The sequence below is a fragment of the Echiichthys vipera genome (genome assembly GCF_963691815.1).
Source record: "Echiichthys vipera genome assembly, chromosome: 12".
NCBI classification, from domain to species: domain Eukaryota; kingdom Metazoa; phylum Chordata; class Actinopteri; order Perciformes; family Trachinidae; genus Echiichthys; species Echiichthys vipera.
The window spans coordinates 14,938,872-14,963,379 of NC_139837.1; the positions used below are offsets into that span (position 1 = coordinate 14,938,872).

The 24,508-nt window shown below is 40.9% G+C and overlaps 1 protein-coding gene across 1 annotated transcript in view; it reads right to left on the reverse strand.

The window, feature by feature from the left end:
• Positions 1–3,563: 3,563 nt before the first annotated feature.
• The window catches only part of prkcha (protein kinase C, eta, a), a 22,135-nt gene continuing 1,190 nt past the window's right edge, over positions 3,564–24,508 (reverse strand). Inside the window, exons 2-14 of the mRNA XM_083924166.1 lie at positions 20,354–20,417; positions 18,071–18,224; positions 17,946–17,980; positions 17,779–17,861; positions 16,959–17,088; positions 16,738–16,871; positions 16,511–16,642; positions 15,747–15,920; positions 13,326–13,480; positions 8,301–8,439; positions 7,448–7,636; positions 4,300–4,446; positions 3,564–4,133 (exon numbers count right to left, since the gene is read on the reverse strand). Of these exons, the coding sequence (XP_083780292.1) occupies positions 3,984–4,133; positions 4,300–4,446; positions 7,448–7,636; positions 8,301–8,439; positions 13,326–13,480; positions 15,747–15,920; positions 16,511–16,642; positions 16,738–16,871; positions 16,959–17,088; positions 17,779–17,861; positions 17,946–17,980; positions 18,071–18,224; positions 20,354–20,417 (1,686 nt within the window). The 3' untranslated portion in view covers positions 3,564–3,983. The remainder of the gene's footprint in view (positions 4,134–4,299; positions 4,447–7,447; positions 7,637–8,300; positions 8,440–13,325; positions 13,481–15,746; positions 15,921–16,510; positions 16,643–16,737; positions 16,872–16,958; positions 17,089–17,778; positions 17,862–17,945; positions 17,981–18,070; positions 18,225–20,353; positions 20,418–24,508) is intronic.

Consider the following 24,508-nt stretch of genomic DNA (forward strand, 5'->3'; position numbering starts at 1 on the left):
TTTAATTAACTGCATCATAGAAAGGAGAAAGTGATGTTCCGGGTTGGTATGTCTTCACTCCACCAGACTGCCCACATTTTTCACAATGTTACAGCAAATTGTCCAATTTCAGCAAGTTATTCTACACTGTGATGTAAAAACATTGGGTTTAAATACAAATAACAAAAAAGTAGGTAAGATAAGGAAGTTGAGCTTACACATTATCTCCAGTGCCCATCACAAAAATTGCATGTGTGCATCTGAGGCACCACAATCCTCTTCACACTGGCAATGTCGATGACGAGATGGTTTTGGTTATTTTCCTGAAGTGGTTTGGAGATTTCTGTCCAGTCAGGCTCCTCCTCCCACACCACTGTTTGGCAGTATGATTCAGCTCTTGCTTTGGGAAAAAAAAGTTCTGAAAATTATTTCCCAACCTCCCAAAAACACAGCAAAGTTTACTCCACGTTAAATTTCCTCTCTTGGTATATTGCCTTACAGGTCTTAACCTTTTTACTCGGCAGATATTGGTTGTTACATCTGGCTACAACAATAAGGCATAGCTTTGGCTGCCACTTCCCAGAACTGTTGGCTGGGTGGCACAACATGTCTGTGTGTGTGTGTGTGTGTGTGTGTGTGTGTGTGTGTGTGTGTGTGTGTGTGTGTGTGTGTGTGTGTGTGTGTCACAGCTGCAGACTTTTACTTGAAGACAGACTTGTTGACTTGAATTTATATTTACGCATAAACCAGAGGGTGACTAAGAAAATGAGTGAAAAGCAAAAAGTCCACTACATGGATTCATCTGGTTCTTACACTCTGCTAGTAGCTCGCTTCACCAGAGATGACTGAGGTAATTATAAAGATTACTCAGTTGCAGGAAATAATGTTATTTTTTTTAGTCATTCTGATTAACTTTATGATTGTCTGAAAGCTGTCTAAGGTGCTAAGCCACACCTTTTTCTGGTCACTTCAGAAAGGTGAGCACACAGTACCAGCTCAGTCATTGTTATGTTCCGAGCCCTGCCAGTTTTCTGTGTGAGAGCAAACGGTGTGAGACTAGAATTTGAGCAACATGAATCTAACATATAAAAATATGAGCACCAACAGGTTCTTTTGGCACAAACTGCTCTTATGTCATGGACGTTCAGTTAATATGCACTGAAGTGGGGTTTGTTTAAGGTCACATTCTGTATATATCTATCTTCTTTTTCTCTCATCTAACATGACGTAACAACTGAGTCTCTTCTCATGTAAATATATGTCTGGATTTGTGAGGCGAATTTGTGTGTGTGGCTTTGTTTTAACTGGTCATGTTTTGTCTATTTTTGCCTGGTTTTTGTTCTTAAATGGGGGCTGACCCTGACAGTGTACAAATCAATAAATATATAAATATATTTTTAAAATGCACTGAAGGGTCTCCGCCGCGTAACAACACTATTAACACAGCTTTGAAAGAGAAATGTACAAGAAAGCTTGCTTTGTTACTGTAATAGTGACCATCGTCTGGTTGGGTTCTGCTTTCTGAGTCCATTCCTTCACACGGAAAGAATCATGATCTAAAGTAACAACTACAGGCTGGGAATCTTATTTTGTTTTAATGCACAAAAAGACCACAAGCGACAATATATATATATCTACAGGGAATCCCTTGATGCCTGTGTCGTGTTTTTTATTATTTGTTGCTACTTTTGGAGGGTATCAATCATTCAGGCAGGGTCAAACACTGATTCAACCAAGCAGTGCAGAGACACTGCTGGCAGCCATCAGTAAGTCTCAGTAATGAAAGCTGAGACAAGGCTCGTAAATCTTTCCTCTCATTCAGACATTACCCGAGGAAAGCAGCCAAACGGGGGCCATGATCATGGGTAAACAAAAAGTAAAGCCATTTAATCCAGTGTCCTTTTCTTTCTAGAGAACACACTGTCCATCTTTGTTCGGGAAAGCTTAAAGCAGAGTGGCTGATTTTAAGTCCCTGACATAATGCACTTTTAAATCTTGAGTTGTTTAACATGTTGTTTGACGCATGGCGGGGAGAGCTCAACTGGTAAGTAAACCCAACTTTGCATTGGCTCTTGTTGTGTTGCTGTCAAAGCATAGCAGCACTGCTTTCAGTTACAGATTATACACACATTTTCTGTACCCACCAATTTACAGTATTTAGCCGCACGAGCCTCCACAGGAAAGGGAGCTGAGGAGATAAACAGATGCGATGTGGAGCCTGAAGACTTCCTCCCCCAGACTAACAGGAAGAGTCCATCTCCGTCCTGCAGGCCGGGGCGCTCCATGTCTGGGCAGGTTCAGTGCAGGGAACACAGATTCCTCTCAATGGCGTGTGTTTCTTTTTTTTTTTTGGTTTGGTTTAACTATTTCAATTTACAGTTTATTACCAGCAGCACAAATTGTATTGTATTCATGCTTCTCAAAGGGTCCCAAGCATGATTCTTGTCTTCCTGTTCCCATCAAAGGCGACAGCAATGACGCCGTGTGGTTTCCTGTTTATTCTCTACTGGGTTTACGATGACAAAAAGAACCTCAGAACGCCCCCACCATGATCAGACAGTTTGACTGTGTTGCAGGGTTAAAGTTTGGAAAAATAGAGATAATGCTCCCATGAACAACATTTATCATCACCAAGTGATGTTTTTTTGACGTCAGGCTCTTCTTCGTCACTTGGTGATATTAAATATAAGTTCACGGGAGCATTATCTAGCAAGCAGACTCTATTTTCCCAGCTTTTATGTTCTTCTGTCTAGCACCTAGTGTTTATCGTCTGCAAGTGTGTGTGAAAACCTTCTTGCATTCGAGTTTGAAGTTGTCTCCCTCTCTCTCTTTCTCTCTCCTGCTAATTCTAAATTCTCACAGTGAGGGCGGTTTAAGTGTTCAGCAGGGAAAATACTCAATAACTTTCTCAGATTTGCATGTTCAAAAATGCCCCCCTGTGAGCTCTCATTGCCCAGGCAGTCTGCCCACGGAGCTGGAAGCTTTCAAAGGCTCTGTGTTTGTTGAGAGAAAGAGAGTGTGTGTGTAAGCAGAGAGCAGCAGACTGAGCAATTACTGATACTCTTGAGAAACCTTCAGACTCAATTGAATCTGACAATTGCCAAACACTACATAACTAGCATTATTCTTGCTGCTGGATGTAACTGTGTGGGGCAATCTCAAAACTTTTGGATATTTTACAGTCAGTGTGAATCACCACAGAGCTTCCAGATGAAAATGGTGAATCAGCCTCAACACGTCAAATTACATGGAGAATCACTGAGGCAGATGCCAAGTTTTTTGTTTAAAGGGCGACTAATAAACACATAATACACAACTCCTACTGTCGGAAACTGACTGAAGCAACTTAGACAAACCAATGTACATTTTAAACTTATGTCATTTAGGCAGTATATGTGGGTCTGTGAATATTTGTTTTTTTCCAGAGTAGGGTCACATCATTGAAAAACTATTTCATCTGCTCACTCATTCCTTCTGGGATTTTAACTGGCAGCTGGACTTTCTGGGAATCCCTGGCAGGCTGGTTAAAACTGACTTTCTCTGGACAGTGCTGGAGAGCAAAAAACACCAACCATGCCCTCATGCTCCAAAAAGTGCTTTTTCATTTGAAGTAACTGGAAGTGCTGTTATCCAGAGCACAATGTACAATAAAAATCCAAGGTTGTACACTTTTGTCAATCAAATTTACAACAACATTTCAAACACACCATTTCCACACAGTCGCTTGCATGAATATGTCCCCACTAAAAACTTAATGTCGTTTTTAAAAGTCGTTTTTAAGAGCCACTTTTTTGGGAATTACAAGAGTGCTTAAGAGTTCATCAAGTGCAACAACGGTTCTTGTCGACCACGTGTTTGGCTGACTTCTCGTCACTTTTCATCCTCATGTCTCTGGGGAATGTGACAGTGTCATACTGGATGTACCACTGCGAACTGTCTTAGACAAAGGCAGACACTGAGAAAAATGAGAGTTCAGGAAGACTGGTGGATCAAGGAGGAGACTTTTAGCTCTCCTGCAGTCCAGGCGAGGTGAAGGAGAAGTTACGAAACTCTTCCTGGTTGATGGAAGGGATCAGAGGGTCATCGATGGGCGTGAGGGTGGGCTCTTCCTGAGTAAAATCTGGGTCAAAGTTGTTGACGTCTTCCGGTGTTTTCTGGAGGGGAATAATAAAGAATTCTTTATTATCAGCAGCAACAGATTTTAATTAACAGTTCAGCAAAAATCACAGTTGCAGGCAGACGTTAAGACGAAGTCAGTGGCTGCTGTCTTCATTATCATTTATGACAAAGCTTATCAATAAAGTCATTTCTTTGACTTACGATCCTGGGCTTGAAGGGTGGCTCCATTTCCCTACAATTCAGCCTCTCCCAATCGATGCCAGTGAAGAAGGCATGGCTGGTCACAGCGCTCTCTCCGCCCTCTAAGGCCACACAGCCCAGACGCCGGGCCGGGTTTTTGGTCAAGAACTGTGAAAAACAAAAAGATGAATTAATTCCCTTAAGACCAAATAAGAAATCAGTTGATTATAAATAAAGATCAATAACACACAAGAAGGATCACACTGTCTGGAGTTTGAATTTCAGCATTTATGAATTATTTCACTTGTGTCTTTTGCAGGAACACCCTGAACACTGAGCAGCTCCACTGGAGCGGTTGGGTTTAGAGGCTTTGCTCGAGGGCATGTCAGTGGTGGAAATGCAGGAAGGGCAAGCGCTGCTTTTTCACTTTCCCCACCCAAATTTACCCAGGGATTGAACTGACAACTTTACAGTCCCAAGCTCGCTTCTCTTACCTTTAGGCCACTGCCCCCAAAATTGTCTGTACATAGTCAGGAAATGTGATGCATGTTATTCAACTAGATCAGACAAGAAGCTTTTGGGAGCAATGCCAAACTGGATGCAAGCCAGGATGATATCCAGTTATGCCCCGCCTCACAACTTACAAAAGAGAAACACACCCTGGACTGTATCTATCACCTCCCACTATGCTCCAGTTACAGAGAGTTCAGCTAAGTTCAGTAAAGTGCATCTAAGGTGACCCAACTTCCTGGTGTTGTACATAATAAAACAATAGAATAGTGGATCACCTGTTGACTACAATTGTTTCTCTGCCACCAAAGTAGTGGTGGGTAGTAGTGGCCAGAGGGAGAGGTCCAAACAAAACAAACTAAATTGAAAAACTTAGTTTCAACTTGCCTCTGGGAGGCAAGTAAAAACCTGAAAAGAGAGTGTTGTGGACAGCTCTCTCTTGGCCGAGTAGTCTGTGCACACCTAAGGGCTGGTGATGACATTCAGGCTAGGCCTCAACTAACTGAAGGGCCTTCGTCTGCACAGACAGTAGCCAGATTAACCCCAAGTCATTGGAAAGCTCAATTTGTCTTGCCATATCAGCTCCAAACATTGTTAACTACCAGCGGCCTAAACCATGTGCCTCAGCAAAGGGGAGATGAAAAGCTAAAGAGGGGATGAACTTAAAACACCCTACTGTTCGTTTTGCATGGGTAAGTCCAACATAACACTTTTTCAGAAGCATAAAACAACTTCTATGCAGCTTTTGTTCTCAAATCATGCAGGAACACCATACTAATCAATGTGCAGAGACTCGAATCACGCAGTGACTTGGCTGTTAACATCAAGACATCATCTTTTTTGAGGGGAATAAATATAGTTTCATGCTCACACTCGCGTGCAAGGATTTGCAGCTGCAAGCACGACTTTGTTGACGTGATTTGTAGTTCTATGCTTAAAACATGTTCAAGAAACCACACCATTACACTAATTCGGCCCTTGAAGTGGAAATAAAGGAGCTAGAGAAACCAGCAAGAGTCAATCAGTTCAGGAGCTTACAGACCACAGAACGTTGCACTGAAGATGACGCCATCTTTCCATGGCTACATGTCAGCTGTGCCATCCTCAGCACACGATTGCCATGTCAACATTTTTTTTTATTTAACCATTATTCAACCAGGAGAGATTGAGTGAGATTAAGAATGGCTTTTTGAAGTGACAAAGACAGGCAGCAGCACAAATACAAATACAGACACATTACTATATGAAGAAGCCATTCTCCACTTTATGAAACTAGCTGTCATCTTAGATACTGGCTATCTTACACAGCATAAGTGTTGCCAGTTCCTGATTTTAAAAGCTTCATTGCAGTAAAGTGATATAATTTTCTGAATTCAACAGATTATTCTAGCTTTTCTATTATTTCCCTTACCCACTTATTCATTATATCCACATTACTGATTATACAGCTACTTCATATATATTGAACTAAGAGTTTATTGTTTACTGTTTTTTATACTATCTGTATTTATTTAGCCAAGAGTTTATTAGTTATCTTATACTGTATTTTTTTTTTTATACCTCCCTTGTGTTTTTGCTGGAAATTCAATTTCCTTGCGGGAGTCATCCCAAAGGGATCAATAAAGAGAAGTCTAAGTCTAAGATTATTTATCAAAAATCTCATTGTGTAAATATTTTATGAAAGCACTAATAGTTAACCCTACAATATCTCCGTTTCACCCAGATCTATATTGTTTAGATTAAATCATTAATCGATAAGTCAAAAATCAAAAATGAAAGTAATTATTTGTTTCAGATCTAAGTAACAGCATCATCCAATCAATGTCTATCTGTTTATAAAGCGTCTTTACATAACTGACTAAAATAAACTTATTAAAAAAGCAATTATTCTTTAAAACTCAACCAAACTCCATGCACTTGCTTAAAGGAACAAGGAGAACTTTGCAGCGGATCAACTTTCAGTATAAATAGAGCAGCAGCGTTCAAATCCACTCATGCCAACGAGCACCTTTACATAACGTGTGACACTGTCAGCAGTGACTCAAATCCCCATGGGAGGTCGGACCTGCGCTTCCTCAAGCATGTTGGAATAAGAACAAGGATAAGAGGAGGAGAACTGGAGAACAGGGTGCAAAGAGGGGAGGAGTGGAGGGAGGAGGCGTTGTCGTATTTATAGCTTGTGTGCTGTGGTTGGGCAGTGAACCTTGCTTTAATATAGTTATGTAAGAGACCCAGGCCAAACAGCTGGCTAGCAGGGGTCCGTAGGGCTGCCAGTCACTCTGCAGTCAGTGTCGGTCAGTTTGAAGGACAACATATAACAAACCCTGAAAGGAGAAATCCAGAGCAAAGCTGCTCCGACCTCGGATATCCTAATATAATCACACAGCAGACTCTGTCCAGGAATGCAGGGAATTTGTCTTTTAGTAAATGTTCAAAATGCTGGCCACAAGTCCAGTGAGACATTGATTTTCTCTATCATTAGCTCAGGTTAAAAAAAGCTTCAGAGACATTTCCTGCAATTGGATAATGTGAAAAAAAGTCAGGGGCAAGAGGAGGGCGAATGTCTGCCAAAAAGACTGACTAAAGCAGCACTTGACCTGCCTTTCATTTAGCTTTATCCATTATGCAACTTTAACGGTTGATGAAAACACAGACTCACAGCTTTGAGTATATTCACAGCTTCTGCGCTGAGCCAAGACGCATAAACAATCTCTTCATTGAGGATGGATTCAAAGAGGTCATCTTCATTTTCGGCCTCAAAGGGAGCGTGTCCTGACAGCATCTCATACAGAAGCACCCCGAGAGCCCACCAATCAACAGAGGGCCCATACAGCATCTCCTGCAGGATCTGTGGAAACATGTCACAGCATAGCATTAAAGCTACGCATCACAGCACAGAGAGCATTACCACAAACTTAAAACCACTTCATGAGGTTCAGTCAGTAGACGTGTTGGATTAGTGTGTCGCCACTGAGGCTGCACTGAGGAGCAAGTATTCACTGTTGAGGACAGGAAAAAAAGCCTTTCATTAATGTCTTGGTCAGACAAAAAACACTCAAACATGAGCACAAAGACCATCTTAATCCCTCATTATGAAAACCAAGCACGTATGTAGAGCTGCATTCTGATGAGGGGATCAGTTTTTGTAAGGACCACAGAGCCCTTCCCCAAACGGACCTCACAGGTACGCTGACTTCCAGTAAGTCAGGAGAGAGTTTGGAGTGACAGGCAGTGACCACAGTGTTTGTTTATACTGAGGTGGTGTGATGGAGAGAGGATAGGACTGGGAGCTGCGTCATATGAACTCAGAAGACCTGGGATGCAGGAAGCTACAAGTGTTTGAATCTTTACCGCAATCTGTTAATGTTAAAAAGTGAAATATATGTAACATCACACACCAACATATATGAAAATGTTCTGTATCACAGGTGGATCCAAATGTCTGTCATTCTTAGTAGTTATGGGTCTTGAACTGTAGGTGTGTAAAGTTCAGCACAAGTGTAGAAACTGACCTCGGGGGCAATGTAATCCGGGGTCCCACAGAAAGTTCCTGTGGCCGCGCCTTCAAATATGCCCTCTTTGCACATGCCGAAGTCCGCCAGCTTACAGTGACCGTCTTTGTCCAGAAGAACATTGTCCAATTTTAGATCCCTTAAAGGCAAAACCAAGAGAGAAAATTAGGTATTTGTTTCGCAGCAGACATACGCAGAAAATAATAACAGCTGCTAAAATGTCAAGTTTGTGTTCAGTCTCTAGTCACACCCTGTTGGTGCTGTTTTAAGTATATATAACAGAGGTGGAGACAAAATGAGGTCTTCTGAGGACAGTGAACCTTTGGTGGCAGCAGGAGACAGACGACTCGCTAACCGTTAAATAACAGCCAGGAAGAGTCAGATGACCACTGGTGACAAGGAAAAAAGTGCCCTGATGTCAATATTTATTCTGAATCGAGGCGAGGCCAAACCTGAGATACAGGTTTTCTTATTTTCCTGCAGTGAAGTAAATCAGATGTCCTCACATGCACTGGAGGTGAAGGAGTGATATTACACCTCCCACACCTTTTTTGTTATCAGTGTGGATTTTTTCCTCTAAAGCAAATGTGTGATCTGTGATTTTGGGGTATAATAATGTAACTATTTAAATAAATAATCTGTTTTTATTATCAAATCAAGAAAATGTATCATTAAAATTACCTACAGAAGAAAAGAGCGTACTGTAATTACATCCTAGCTAACCTGTTTTATTGTATTACATCTGTATTACATCATACTATGTTTTTATTACTAAAGTTATTAAATGACCATGTTGGCATAAAAATGACTCAATGCTATCCTACAAACAGTCTAAAGTCTAGTCAAAACAAAAAGCGATAACATATTGGCCTCATATTTACAAGCTGTGACAGCTGTAGCGGAAACCACAGAGGTGGTTTTGAGTATTCTGTCATGTCTGTCCTAGAAGGGGGACAGGAAGCAGGGAAAGGTCACGGCCCCACCCCATCACGGCTGGTGTGAGATAGTCTCTAGTTATTGAATAAAAAATAAAATGTAACATCAGTGAAAGCATCTTCCCTCAGTGTGGTTTGTGCATGTGGATGCCTCCCGAATTAAACGGTGGAAAAGATCTCTGGGTTCATGACAGGTGGTGCTTTGTCATCTGACGGAGATGGAACCTTCTGAGTGTGGGCTCTAACCTGCGATCAGATGACCCAACTAAAACAATACGTTTTACATATTGACTGAAGCTGGATCAACGATACGGAAGCTGAAGATAAATTATTTTTTGGAGATGCATACAACTTTAAAAAATTATCAGTTTTTTTAATTTCCTGTTTCTTCCAGAAAAAGAGGAAAACAAGGGTTGTGAGTCATTTCCTTAAACAGGATGAAAAATACAGAATTTCAGAATGAAAAAGAGACAGCGTGTCAAGCAACACTGGTTTGGTTGGATTAATCTGGTTTGGTTGGATTAATCTGGTTTGCTCTTCTGTAACGTAAGCCGATTGTGTAACAGTGACTCAGATATTCATGCCAATAAACAGCAACTCACACATCAAGACCATTCAGCTGTACAGTACACAGATCAGAACATGTGAGGGCTTAATACCACAGCAATAAAAAAACTGTGGAGGCCACTAAATTGATTTATGTTTCAGTGAGTGTCTGCGATATATGGCCGGTTCTGCTGTTTTGCAAACATTTTCATACTCTAAAGCGTTTCCCAGTGCTACTGGTGGATCTATTTTAGTATGAATGTGTCCACTGAGAAATGCATCTCTAACCCTGGAGGCTTAACTGCCGTGCTCTCATCACTGAGCTACACAGAATTACACATCACTATGTAAATAACCCTCTGAAACTAGTGCTCCTGTGCTCCTTCCTGCAGCCACCTCAACACACTGGAAAGACAAGCCTGACTTTAACAGACCCTATTCCTATAGAAAGAGGCTCAAAGTCTGACAGTGTTGTATCCACAGTAACAGTTAACATCTGCCACATGGAGGTACTCAACTCGGTCACTCTGGAAATTTTCATATTGCAAGTCTGTGTCTTACCCAGTTAGCTGTTTCTGTAAAGAAGAGGAAGTGCTGACAAACACTGTGACGCACAAACTGTAAGTTTTGCTTCTAACTGTGGTTAGAGGGTAAAAGTACATCTGGACAAACTACAATGGCCTTCTGAGATCTACACTCAGCGGCCACTATATTAGGTGCACCTGTCCAACTGCTCGTTAACGCAAATTTCTAATCAGCCAATGCATTTAGGCATGTAGACATGGTCAAGAGGATCTGCTGCAGTTCAAACCGAGCATCAGAATTGGGTTGTTGGTGCCAGACAGGCTGGTCTGAGTATTTCAGAAACTGCTGATCTACTGGGACTTTCACACACAACCGTCTCTATGGTTTACAGAGAAGGGTCCGAAAAAGAGAAAATGTCCAGTGAGTGGCAGTTCTGTGGGCACAAATGCCTTGTTGATGCCAGAGGTCAGAGGAGAATGACCAGAGTTGGAGCTGATAGAAAGGCAACAGTAACTCAAATAACCACTGGTTACAACAGAGGAATGCAGAAGAGCATCTGTGAACGCACAACACCACCTACTTTCTAGCAGATAGGTCACAGCAGCAGAAGACCACAATGAGATCTGAGATCTATACACATACACACCCACGTAAAGTCCCTATTTAGCAGTGTCTTGATATACAACATACAAGAGGATTTAAAGCACTCTATTTATTATTAATATTATTGCCATTTTTCTATTAAAATATTTTGTTCCCTCCTAATATGGTTTATTCTCCATCATGGTGGTGGGGGCAAACAAATTAAGACAGCACAACACAACACGTCTCTGGCACAGTCCCAACAAAACTCAGCTACACAAAGGCCCTGCCTTTGTATTGGATTGCATGACATTAAGCAGCCTGTTCATGATACTGTGTTCCCCTGACTCTCCTCACTAAACAGTTGTTAAAAGTCAGTCAGCCTGGGTTCAGACTGTTTTGAATTAAGTCTAACTAAACTAGATGTATTTTATATCATGAATAACCACAGGATTTTAACAACCTTTTAAAACTTGTTTTCAGAGGAGGACGGTAGCAGGAAACATGCAACTGAGAAGTTTCAACACACAACTTCACATCAAGCTCAAAGAGATGTATTTGGAGAGATATTTAGTGATGTGTGACATATTACACTAGAGCGTCAACCAACAATTATTTTCATTATCAATTCATCTGTCTTTTTATTTTCTAGATAAATAGTTAATACGTCCAAGATGATGCCTTTGACGGTCTTGTTTCATCACTCTAAAACCCAAAGATATCAGTTTAATATGGTATAAAACAGAGTAAAGCAGGCAATATCCATATGTTAGAGGGTAAAAACAGCATGTTCTGCCTTATTGGATATAGAATAAATCATTTTAATGATAAATCAAAATAGCGGGCGATCATTTTTCTGTCAACCATCTAATCGGTTAGCCGACTAATCGTTGCAGCTGTATATTACACAACACAGTTACCGAGGCAGGATGATCTCTGCTCTTCTCACAATGGCCTGATGTGCAAGCTGCTCTTTGGCTTGTTATTTTAGTTGTAGCATGCAAACTGCTCGTGGCCTCTTAAGCCAGTCATGCTACGTGGTGCAGGCTGACACACAACACTTGGACCACTAAATATAACTCAGGATTTAGCTCACATGATGCTCCATTTCTTATCATCATGTCCTGGCAGGGGGGCCTGCTGCTCTGCCACCCTACTGAAAAATGTAACCATTCTGTCGTAGCACGCAGTCTGTGGCAATCTGCTGTTACACTGTGCTGCTATTATAACGTCAGGGCCTTGAGGAAAATATAAATAAGCTGAAAACTGAAAATTTGGATGAACTGTCCAAGTGTCTGGCTGCAACACAGCTTGGTGAATTTTAATCGAAAAAAAATCATTAAGAGATAACACTATTTTGAGAGGAGGGTGAGATGAAACCACAGAGGCAAACTCAGTATGATTGACTTGATGGTGAGGATATAATGGCTGAATAAACACAGTTAACACATCCATCTTAAAAGAAGGACCCCAGAGATTTTGCATTTCACTCCCATTAAGTTGGACAATTTACCAAAGACACAACGGACCGAATCAATGCAACAGAGGACGAGGCTGTATGCAGACTGTGTTTGCACTGTTGTGAGCGTTTTCCCCTTAATTCACCTTCTTTTCACAAATATATCTTTACAAACCAAACTTTCCCTCTGCTTATTGGTCAGATTTGTCTGGGGCAGGCCGTAGGAGCAGAAAAGTAAAAACAGAAAGAGGGTCCTGTATTCTGGACTCATGCATACTGTATTTCTGTGAGAAAAACATCAGCTTGCTTTGTACTACTATTAGCCTATTATGCAAGCTGCTACAGTTTGCCTGCTCGGCTGCATCCCAGAATGCAAAAAATACCTGAATACAGGAGCCGTTTAGCTCAAATTTGCGGAGTACACTTTGTATTTCAGTCGGAACAAGGTTGGTTCACATTTCCACCACAAACTAACCGCTCCAGATGGGTGTCTGTGAACAGACCAAAATCCTCTATCTTTAAAGGGTGTTAGTGCGGTTGTTTCGGACTGCATCCGAGTGTTATTGCTGTGTTCACACCTGCCCAAACAAATCGCACTTAAGAGGAAAACAAACTATTTTGACTGGACTAAAAGGACAGATGTGAAAATGCCATAGTCCCCATTAGATCCAAAAATGATGGACACCAAATCTTTTATAATATAACTTGCCTGTTTGATAAATGCTCACATCTTCTCCATGCCACAAGTCTGTACTGCACGTTCTCCGTTATAAATTTGAAGTCTCAAAACCCAAACCAATACAAAACCCTGATTTTATTATCAGAATTTTGTAATCAGAATACAAAATCTCAATTAAGACTCATTATGGGGACTCGTTAAAGGACTAGTTAAGCTCGAGACATGATGCTTTGGAGACCTTTCTGTGCACAAATATTTGTAATTACTCTACTGTATTTGGCACAGCATGCCTATCATACCTGTAGATGATGCCTTTGCTGTGCAGGAACATGAGAGCGGAGGTGATCTCTGCTGTGTAGAAACATGCTCTCGGCTCTTCAAACTTCCTGGACTTCTGGATGTGGAACATGAGATCGCCACCGTTGACAAACTCCATCACAAAGAACAGACGGTCCTGCAAAAGGGAGCAAGGAGATGACTTTTACACATGTGCACACAAGCCACAGTCTCAGAGAGACTCCCATGTTATTACAGTCAAAGAACCCATGACCATGGACATGCTGAGATTGCTTCAAGGGTGATACATGTCTGCTTCCCATCAATTTTACTTGTCTGTTTAATGGATTCCTGCAACCAACCGAAGTTGAAAGTCAGTGGGGCAAAAAGAAGAAATTGATCAAATCCATAAATCTTTCTCTCTCATTACAGGTTACGGTTGACATGTGATCTACAAAATGAGCCGGGAGAGAGAAAAAAAAAACACTGCAGGAGAACGTGATGTACAGACCTGCTCATAAAGCTTCCTGAAGTGATCAGGACATTCAGCTACAGCTGACTCGGTTTTATAGCTCTGTGGTTGAGAGTGGTCTGGTATTTACGCTGAAATATATAATGTTTAATAATGTGCTGCACCAGTGAGGCAGGCAGCACTCTGTGTGTGGTGCAGCTGTAAAGGGAATCTTTAAATCCACACTAGAACAGTTTCTTGGTTGTACATCATCTGTTGAGTCTTATTTAGTTGTGGAATTTGAAAATGCTAGTCACACACTGACATTTGAGCTCCGAGGTGCAAGTACCATTTAATCTCAAAAGCCTGGTTCACTGCCTACAACTGTAGTTGAACATTCAAGTAACCGCAAATGCCATCTCTTGAAGTGGTCATTTCAAATTCACACCCAATGAATGGCTGCGCGGAGATATCCAAAGTTTACTTTTACTGATTATTTTGCAAGACTTTCTCCAAACCCCGGCCAACTTGATGAGCTAGATGTCTGGCGATGCAAGATTAGATTTAATTTGCTTTTTAATGGTGAAGATGAGCAGCTGATGATAAATTGCTGTGTCATTCAGTAAAAGAAAAAGTATCTGCCCGTCTCACCAATGACTCAACACATGTCCCCCTTTCATCACCTCTCCCACTCTTTCCAAACACACTCACTTGCATTTTTTTTTAAAATCACACTTGAGAATAGTTAAAAATGCATACAAAATGATGCTTTAAATAGTCAATATTATAATAGTAATATAAGCAATGTTATAACAAAATGTAATAACTGATCATTTTTACAATTTTGTTTGTAGATGTTTTTCAAAATGTTCCTAGGTGCTTTCAGGGGAAAAAGTTAATTTACAATTTATAGTGACGACCAGCTCAAAAAAAAACTTTAAAAAGTAAAGATGAGGTACAGTGGTGGAACAAACGCTGTTCTGTGGCTGTGTGGGTTTTAAGGTGTCAGGGGAGCAGTGTCATTGAGTTAATTCTTTACTTTGTGCTGCTCTATTTTGATCCGTGGGGAAGTAGGTCAGTGGTGGTTCACACAACAAAAGCAGATTATGAGTGTCCTGTCGGAGCCAAGAAGAAAAGCTCTGCCAGCCAAGGCTCATTCACTCCCTCACAGCCTCTCAGGCACAACACCGTGAAACTGCTGCCACCTGCTGACCAATGCACAAACTACAATGCTGTGTCCAAAGTCTATACTACATAATAACTGTAAACACTGAAGTGTGTCTTACTGTACGCGCACACATTTTTATGGTCAGTATACAAAATTAAAACTAACATGTGCACGTCTAGATTAATGGTATGACGGTAACATTACATTTCACTGATTTATTGGATTTATTGGTAAGCAAGGCTGTAAGAATGGAATCTATGCCACATTAAGATCCCAAAAGTATTGTAGTGCTTAGAAATACGTAAAGTCTATAAAGACCTGAGTATCAGGCATCAATGTAAAACATAGGAGGGAACTGTTAATTAATACCACAGTGCTTTTTTGTCAAGTTGTCAAGTAATTAGAGTATGGTAGAATAAGAAAAGTGCTATACATATAATCTGGTATCCAAGCTATTTTAACTGGGTAATGTCGATTTTTTAAAATGATCTTTGCAGCGTGCTTGCATGCAAGTAACAATTAAAATTCCAGAAAGACTACTGTATAATACTGTATAATATATAATACGGCCGTGGGTTCGACTCCGATCTACAGCCCTTTGCTGCATGTCTCTACCTCTCTCTCTCACCCCATTTCCTGTCTGTCCTATCAAATAAAATGCTTGAAAGCTGCCAAAATGTTTCTATTATACAACAACTTGTCTTCAGGAATTCTGTCTGACATGAACACATTGCCTTTTTTAATTGCATAATGCACAGATTACACTTGCAATAAAAAGTGTCCTCGATCGTGACACAAATGCATGTGTGCGTAATCTGTACTGACCGGCGTCTGGAAGCAGCAGTACAACTGTGTGAGGTAGGGGTGACAGTAGGCGAGTGACAGCACCCTCTTTTCAGTCATGGTACACTCCACATCATCGTCCTGCAAAATGATATCTTTCTTCAAAACCTTCACGGCGAAAACCCGATCGTTGCCGTTTAGTCTCGCCAGCATCACCTGAGGATACACCATACACAGAAGACAGGTTCAGTCACCTTGATACAAATCAAAATAGATAACGTTTATCTAGATTTTTAATAAATGTCACTTGAATATATTCCCCACATTCCACCGTCTTCCTCTTTTTTCAACTAGGTCTTCACTTGATTACACACAGGGAACTTTTCATTTCTCTATTTTGTGCCTCATTGCTCCTCTCTCCCCCCGTCTGAGCCCCAGAAACTCTTGAAGGATGTCTCAGTTCCTTAAATGCCCCGCAAGGAGAGAGGAGGCTTGAGGAATGAGCATACACAGGTGTATCGTTTGCAGGAGTCTTTTAGCCACCTGTGATGAATTTAAGAGCTGTTCCACATGCCATATTAAAATTGACATTGCTTTAAGATGACACCTCGGAATCACAGACGACTCAGTTTGTTAAACGCCTGCTTCCCTGACGCCTCTCTCTTTGTGAATCTTCCTTGCCTCCTCCGGACTCATCTCAGGTGGAAGGGACTAATATGTGAAAAGGCAACCGAATCGAGGATCTACAAACTGAGAAACGAGAAGACGGGAGAGCACTTCTCATTACACTCTCTTGTCATTCCCACCTTGCCAAAACTGCCCTTGCCAAGGACTTGAAGGAAAGTGAAGTCTGAGATGCCCAGTCGTGGGATGTGCTTCTGAGTGTCCGTACTCTCCCTCCTTTCAGTGGGTGCACTCGTCTGACCTTCACCTTTGGTCTGTCAGTGCAAAAATAAATAAATAAATAAATAAAACAGCATCATTGAAGCCACATTTAATTATTGCCTCATTCTGGAAAGCTCAGCCTTTGTACCACTGAGTTGCGTTTTGAGAGTCCTCCAGCCTGCAGACCCATCGCTGCAAGCGTATTGGCCAGTTCCACACTGTTGACCCCGCAGTTGGGAGCGACGTTGCCTCTGCAGCGGATGTGAACGTTCATTTTACAGACTGAAGAGAGAAACCAAACTCAATAAAAGACAAATTGGGACATTTGAGATCCTGATTTTAAGAGACAAACGTAGACACAGGTCTTACTTTTACACTGCAGCCCCTGCCTGACTATTCCCCACAGCAGTGAGCCACAATGGTCACAGAAGGTTGGCGACTTGTAGTTGTGGATGTTGAACATGTGAGGAACGTTGATGCTGAAGCCTTGGTTTATGGGCTGCAGAGAGAAGACACACTGTAAATCAACCACTGTGTTTTGTAACGGTATGTTCACCCACGCATGTACATATTCTAAATAACTTTAACCTGCCACACATTGTGAAAAATGTTAAGTTCCTAGTTCATCATACTGAGGCCTTCTTTCTGTTTATTGCTGCATTTGCTTCTTTTTGAATCTCTCTTTTGAAGGAAGAGAAACTTGCATGGCTCGGCAAAATATAATAAGACAGAGCAAAAATAGCATGTTCAAATGCTAAAACAAGCACAGATGTATTTATAGAAACATATGAAAATGCCACAACAAGCATGCGTGGAAAAGTACAGTGTTCTAGCTAAGTGACCAGCTCAACACAGAAACAGGAACCTGCACAGTCTGCAGGTGTCAATCAGCGAGGCTGTGTGTGTGTGTGTGTGTGTGTGTGTGTGTGTGTGTGTGTGTGTGTGTGTGTGTGTGTGGGAGGGGGCTGTAATAGGTCTGCTTTCTTTTGCACATCCTGCATTACACACAAACTGCATTTGAGGTGAAAAACAACAGCAACAACAAGCTTGAGTGCCTGAAACCTTCTAACACACTGATTACTTTGTTATTGATTTTACAATCGCAGTAACAAGAAATCCTGCAGTATCAGCATACTGACACTGTGTACAGAAAGAGTGATGTGTCTTCTCACACTCAAATGGTTCTTACCTGTTCTTTTTTTGGCTTCTTCATGCGCGGACACACAGTGACGACGTGCTGGTGGCATCGTTTGTGAACCACACAGGTACACACTACAAAAAAAAAAACCCTCAGTGTCAAACTCATAACTAACTCATTTCTGTATGTTTATGGTGGCAGAAATAAGTTCTGCTCACCTTGGCACTGGTATCCCTGCTTTCCAAAAACACCCCTATAAAACAGAGAAAGAGACACAATCAGATCCAGTTTACAGTCCACACAGATGAAGTGGCAGTGATTCGTGTTTGCTCCACTTTCTCACCAGATGAACTCTTTGCAGTGGAAACAGAAGGTGGGTTGACGGAGGAAAGTGGACATGAACTTGTGTCCGTTGACCTGGTGGATCTTCCGTCTCAAAGCCCCTTGTCGCTTTCTTGTAAACTGCTTGTAGGTTTTCTCTTTCACTATGGCGTCGTCTGACAGAAAACAATGAGAGCAAAAGTCTGAAAAGGGCTCAAAATGAATTTACATGAAAGATTGAAAAGTAGAAAATCTGCGATGGAAATGTAAGTGAATTTTCGTTTGATCGAAAAATCAATGAATTAACGAATCGTTTCATAACGAGTCCAAAGCTCCCCATTATGATGTTTAAATATTCACCAATGCCAGGTACACAATTCCCTGTTTGACATCATGTTATCAACTCAACCGACATTTAACAAATTATTTTGTGACATTATTATCAGAAGAATATCAGCAATTGTTTTTCTTCATATCACCCGACCCTAACTGTGGCATGAGAGGACAGAGAGAATGTGGAAGGACGTAACAGGACAGATGAATAAAGGACAGGGCTTTAAAAAGGGATTAACAAAACTCCTTTAGACATTGAATAATGTAAATGTATGTGCATATCTTTTACCCTTGTTCACATCTGTGTGGTTTGGCGCTATGTATTCTAGCTTGAAGTAAATGTAGTGGAGCCATTTCTGGGATGAAAACTACACATGCATTACGGAAACCTATCTGCTGAGCGCCCATCATCCCCCTTGCAAACAACAGATATATTTGTGGTTGAAGTGTGAAAGGGGGGGCTTTACAGCTTCTTTTGCACCACGAAAACTTCTATCATATGCACAATCACTCAGCTTTTCTCTGTAAAAGGTCAACTGTCTGTCCCATAAACAGATTTGTAGCAACAAAAAGATTCGCCCTGACCAAAGAGATCATTTATTTGGGTTCAAACCACGACAAGGTAGAACCCTTTCGAATTAGTGCCGATTTTGAATAATTTGTCCTCTACAAGCTTAGATCAACAAACAGATACGTGGCCTTGAACTGGATAGGATTTGCAAATGCTTCCCAAAAAAAAATTACACCAAACAACGCTGTAATTAACACCCCAAAATAATAATTTTTCCAATGCAAAAAAATCCAATTAACTTGAAATATGGCACATATATCCAGCTCAATGTGCTCTACAAAAGATGCTCTTGGAGTATTTTCTGCTAATTTTCATGATGTTACATCTAGTTTTTGATTTTTGTAACAACACCTAATGTGGTAAACTGATCGGTTAAAAAACATCAGTCACCATTAATGAAAAAACTTTGCAAAGCACGGGTCTTAGCAGGAAATGGCCCTTACTCGTCGGCCATTTGTCCAACCATCATACCCATAGGGGGCACAACGAACAACAAAAAACATGTACCACAATCTCACCACATTTGGTGCATGGCCTATTAATCATTATCTGCAGCTGGCTTACACTGGCCTTACACCCTAGGAGTTAAATGAGAAATGTCATTTTAAAATCAAGGGGGGGGGGGGGGGGGGGGCACTGGGACTACCTTTGTTTAAGCTGTAAATGATTCACATAAAAAACATACATAAATGGAAGAAAACATAAACCACCCCAATCATAACAACAGTGGATATTTAAAAGAGAAAAAGATGAATCTGTGACGATGTTCTGCTAGTTTCCAACAATGGAAAGAAACTGAAACAACTTAAATATTTGATGCAACTGTCATGTAATTTTACAAGTAAATTAAAATGAAATGTCAGTGTTTTATAAGGTTTGTCAGGCAGTGAGGCATGATGGCAACAGATAAAAAAAGAGGAATTAAAGACCATGTAGTCACCAGCAAACTAGACTTCTGCTTCAAAAGATCTGTGAGTCACTTCCCACTTGTTTTATTTAAATGGTGACGTGGTCATTGGTTAAAGACAGCGTACATATCTAAGCTACAGATCGGTGTTGATGTCCTTTGACGTCTGAAGAAAGAAAACTTTCCTCTCATCACAGGAGGTTAGCTGGACCGCGCATACCTTACACATACTAACCTACTGGAGTCACACACAAACATGCATGCACACCTATTCTCAGAGCCTCTATTATTACACTTTATGGCTCACGGATAATTATTCAAAAACACTCTGCAGCGTTTCACAGGCTAGAAAAGCCAAGAGAGCAACTATACAAGTTCACATACATGGTGAGCACTGGTGTTCAAGATTGAGTGAAGGAGAAGTACAAGTGTGAGAGCGAGGATTCGGCATGAAGAGAAACACTCGACTGCAGTTCAATCTACAGTAGCCTTACCATCAGTGAAGGATCCGGTGAGTGTAATATGAACATAGACCTTGCCCTCTGGCTCCAAGTCCATCTGCGGACACACAAACGCACAATTACATTTCGGCATACTCAAATAGCTAAAAAGAAACAGTACGACCAGATATTAAGATCCACTACAAGAATACAAATATACAAGACCAATTCATTGTAAAAACGTATGTAACCAAACTAACATAAAGTAAACATAAAAGACATCAGAAATATGGTAAAACTGAAAATATGTAACTGCGAAATGTTGTTGCTTTAGTTACAATAGCTGGGTTAAAAAAGGGGGATATGAGATGGTATCTGACATCTGAGCATCAGTCCTCTGGCTCTAGTATAGACATAAAAGGAGCTACGTAAGCGCATATTTTTGCATTCTTAAGTGTGTACGTAATGTCGGAGGAATGTGTACACCGTGGCATAAAGACAACAAAGCAGGTCCGGCAGGTTGGGCTGGTTGCAGAGGCTGTGGTGATCTGATGCTCAGCAGAGAGTGATGACGTACAAGTGTCCAAATACGCATTAACATAGCCCTACACACAGGAGAGGGCCTTCTTAGAGATGGGCAGCGACTTCACACAGAACAAGACACTTCCTGCAGTGGAAACTAATGTCACTGTAACACTTCAATAAGGATCTATTTATGTTACACATACACCCCCGTCTGGAAAATACTGTGACCACAAAACAGTGACACATTAGGCCAGTCAGTTTGCACGTTCAATGTAAAGCTTTCGCTTTGCAATAACGATTGTTTCACTTCATCTCAAACTGTTACCTGCTCATATCCTGTGCCTCAATTTATGATCTGGACTGCAATTTTGACTTGTCCACTGTGAAGACTTCCTCTATGTGTGCCGTCTTTGGCATTTTCACCTTTGCTTCCTCTGACCAAGCTCTAGGGAAGAAGTAGAGATCTGCAATGCATTTCTGCTCTCCTCCACTGAGACAGCTCGGCTGTACAAAAGGAGTTAGTTCACATTTTTAAAGGCTGGCGAAAAACAATATTTACACGTCCATAAGTACATAGGAAGAGTTATTAGTTTTTGTCAAAGCCTCATATTGGCTTTTGTGTTTGGCTTGACTTAAGAATGTGTTTTAGCAAAGAACGAGGACTGTGAATTGGATCCCCCATCACTTAATCATGACTCTAGAAACGGACAGGAGAAATAATTACAGCGACTTTTTTCTATGTACATATGGGCGTTGTTTTTTAAATATGTAGTTAAGTGGAGCAGATGATGATCAGATCTGAAATAGACGTGGGTGAAGGCACCATGATGCTGTAGTTTAAAAGAAGAACACTTATTGCTTTATCACAAAAGGAGGAAGTTTCTTTTTTTAAACAGTACTTGGGGGCTGTTTCAGTCGAGTAAGCTGTTAACTTTGCGGGAAAATGTCAAGGGGCCACATTTAACCCACTTTCAGTTTCAATGCTCCTCAGAAGGACTTCAAGCCTGAGAAACAACTCCAACAGCACAAGCACCCCAATACTGCTTATAATAGCCAACGTGTTGTGAAATTAAAGAAATCAAAAGAAAGAGATAAAGATGTGACAATGTAGAGCCACGTAGTGTCAACAGGTGGGAGGCAAAGGAAGCTGGCGTCATGTGTCTAAATGTCATATGATGACTGTCTCAGACGGATGATGTCGGTCCTGACACGAGAGTCGGTGTTGTGTGGGGTTCAAGTGCATTAAACGGGAGTGTGTGCACAGAAGGGGGTGAAGAAAGAAAATCTGTATAATAATAACAATAATAATAGAGATAATAATAGAGAGTGAGTATTTTTGACAGTGAGCCCCCAAGCACTGATCAGATGGTGGGAACGCTGCGATAAGCAGCAGCGTGGGCGTGTAGAGGCTTGTGCCTCAGTCTCAGTCTGCTTCACACGTGAAACAAAACAGCCCAGCGTTTCACACGTGAGGCACAAAAACCCTCCACAGTTCAGATCTAGCAGACGACCACTTCAAGCTTGTGTCTGGAAGTGAGAAAGCCAACTACAACTTCTTTGAAATCTGCAGGCCTGAGCTCCACTTTCACACCACTTCACCTCAACGTTTGGGTCTTGGTCAAAGTCTGTTCAAAGCCGTCTCTAAAGTTTTCTTATTCTTATTCTTGTCATTTGCAGAAGCCTATGTGTCTTGAGTATTTACTGATATCATAATTTGCTAATATTTGTATGTTTTATTTTATTTTCTATCTATTTTGTACTGAGGGATGTTCTGCTGTTTGTCAAAGCAAAGTATAACTACAGTGCCTTGTCATCAATGTTCTGTTAGCTTCAGCTTGTGGAGTGAAAATTCAATAAATACACTTTATGCCTCACCCCTCAAACACCATACCACCGTGACTTCCCCACACTGTACTGCAAGTCACTGTAAATATCTGGTGTGAAATGATTTAATAAGCTCAAGGTTTGGACTATTTTGACGCCCTTAATTGACTGTATTGGATGAAGGAGAATACCTCTGTAGAAGAGAGAATTCTGCATGTAATGAGAGTGTTGTGGTACATAGTTGATACCACCTCAGCCTGCTCCGGGCCTACACAGGCTCAGGTTACATCCACCAACACCTGCAGTGGCTTAAAGTCCTTGAAGGATGAAAATAAGCAAGAAGGGGGAAACTCCAGTTTGAAGGAGCAGTTGTGTTTGTGTCTGGAAGAGAGGCAGACGAGTGTGATCTTCAACATAAAGCACTTAATCTGAGCTTTGACTGGGGACCATTTTCTTCCTCAACTGTTAAATGTGCGGTAAAAAAAGGAAAGTGTGGGGTTTTATCACCATGCATTTGTTTGTACAGGCGGGTCGAATGCTGAAAAGGGCAGGCAGGGGCAATGTGAGTCTGTTTGTGCACTCTGCATTGTGGTATAACAAGTCACCATAAGCAGAATTAACACCTCCCCACAGCAGCGAGGATGTGTGCGTTCAGACCACATCTGCCAATGGTCACAGTAAAGCATCTCGGCCAATAAACAGAAGCCACGAAAGGTCCCTGTCCTTACTACCCTAACTAAGACACGGAGATGCAAATATGTGCGGGTGTTATCGTTCAGGAAGCCTGTGCAAATGAGGCAGTGTGACAGTGACAGTGAACATTGCCCTGAGCTAAGTAGCATGTTTTGTTTCCTGAAGGATGTTAAAGAAATTTTCCTGACTGACTTTTTCTATGTTGACTTTTCTAATCTAAATGTATGTATAGGAATTGTGTTTTATTAATATGTTTATATTATTCTTCTAGAAGTAAATGGGGAAATACTAAATACTCTATTTTACTGTGTGTTTTAATCAGCGGTGCAAGAAGCGGCCTACTCAGATCTTGCGCTCAAGTAAAAGTATCAAGACCACAGTGTTCATTTACTGTTACAGTCTTGTGTTAAAATCTCACTTACGTCAAATTATTTGCAACAAAATGTACTTTAAGTGCCAAAAGTAAAAGTACTCGTGCTAGATTGCACATTTCACATTACATTATTTTTTTACATAATCTGAATCTGCAAAGTAACTAAAGTAGAACTGTCCTTGATTGAAGAAATTCTTAGACGACTAACAAACGATCGTTCATTTAATAGACAAAGGCCTGGGCAACAATTGATATGGTGATTTAAATCATATATCAAGATATCGACACCGTTACATCGTCTCAATTGATGCACCACTTTAAATCTTGTATTTACCAGAGATGTGCTCAGAAGTTTCTTGGAAATAAATCATTCAGCATGAAAAAGCATAAAGATTTGACAAAAACAACTGGAAATGAGTCAACTAATCAACTAAATTATGGCAGATTTAAACTAAAGCCGTCAAAAAAATGTATGTATGTAATTATTTGAAACCTGATGTTGTGGCATCCCTCACCCCTACGCCATGGGTGGCGGGGTTTGTCGTGGTCAAGTGGGACCCAAGGGCACCCTAATAGGTTAATCCAGCCACGATTAGAGTAATGCATGGGGGGCTAAACATGACTCAATAAAAAGTCTCAATAAATAAATGCTGAAATAAATACAGGAATAAATAAATGCTGAAATAAATGGGACCTCCTACCTCATTAACATATGGACACAGAAATACAGAAAGAAAGAAATGTAGGTGACCATTCATTTATTTATTTAGTTTATTTATTTCTGCTTTTAATTA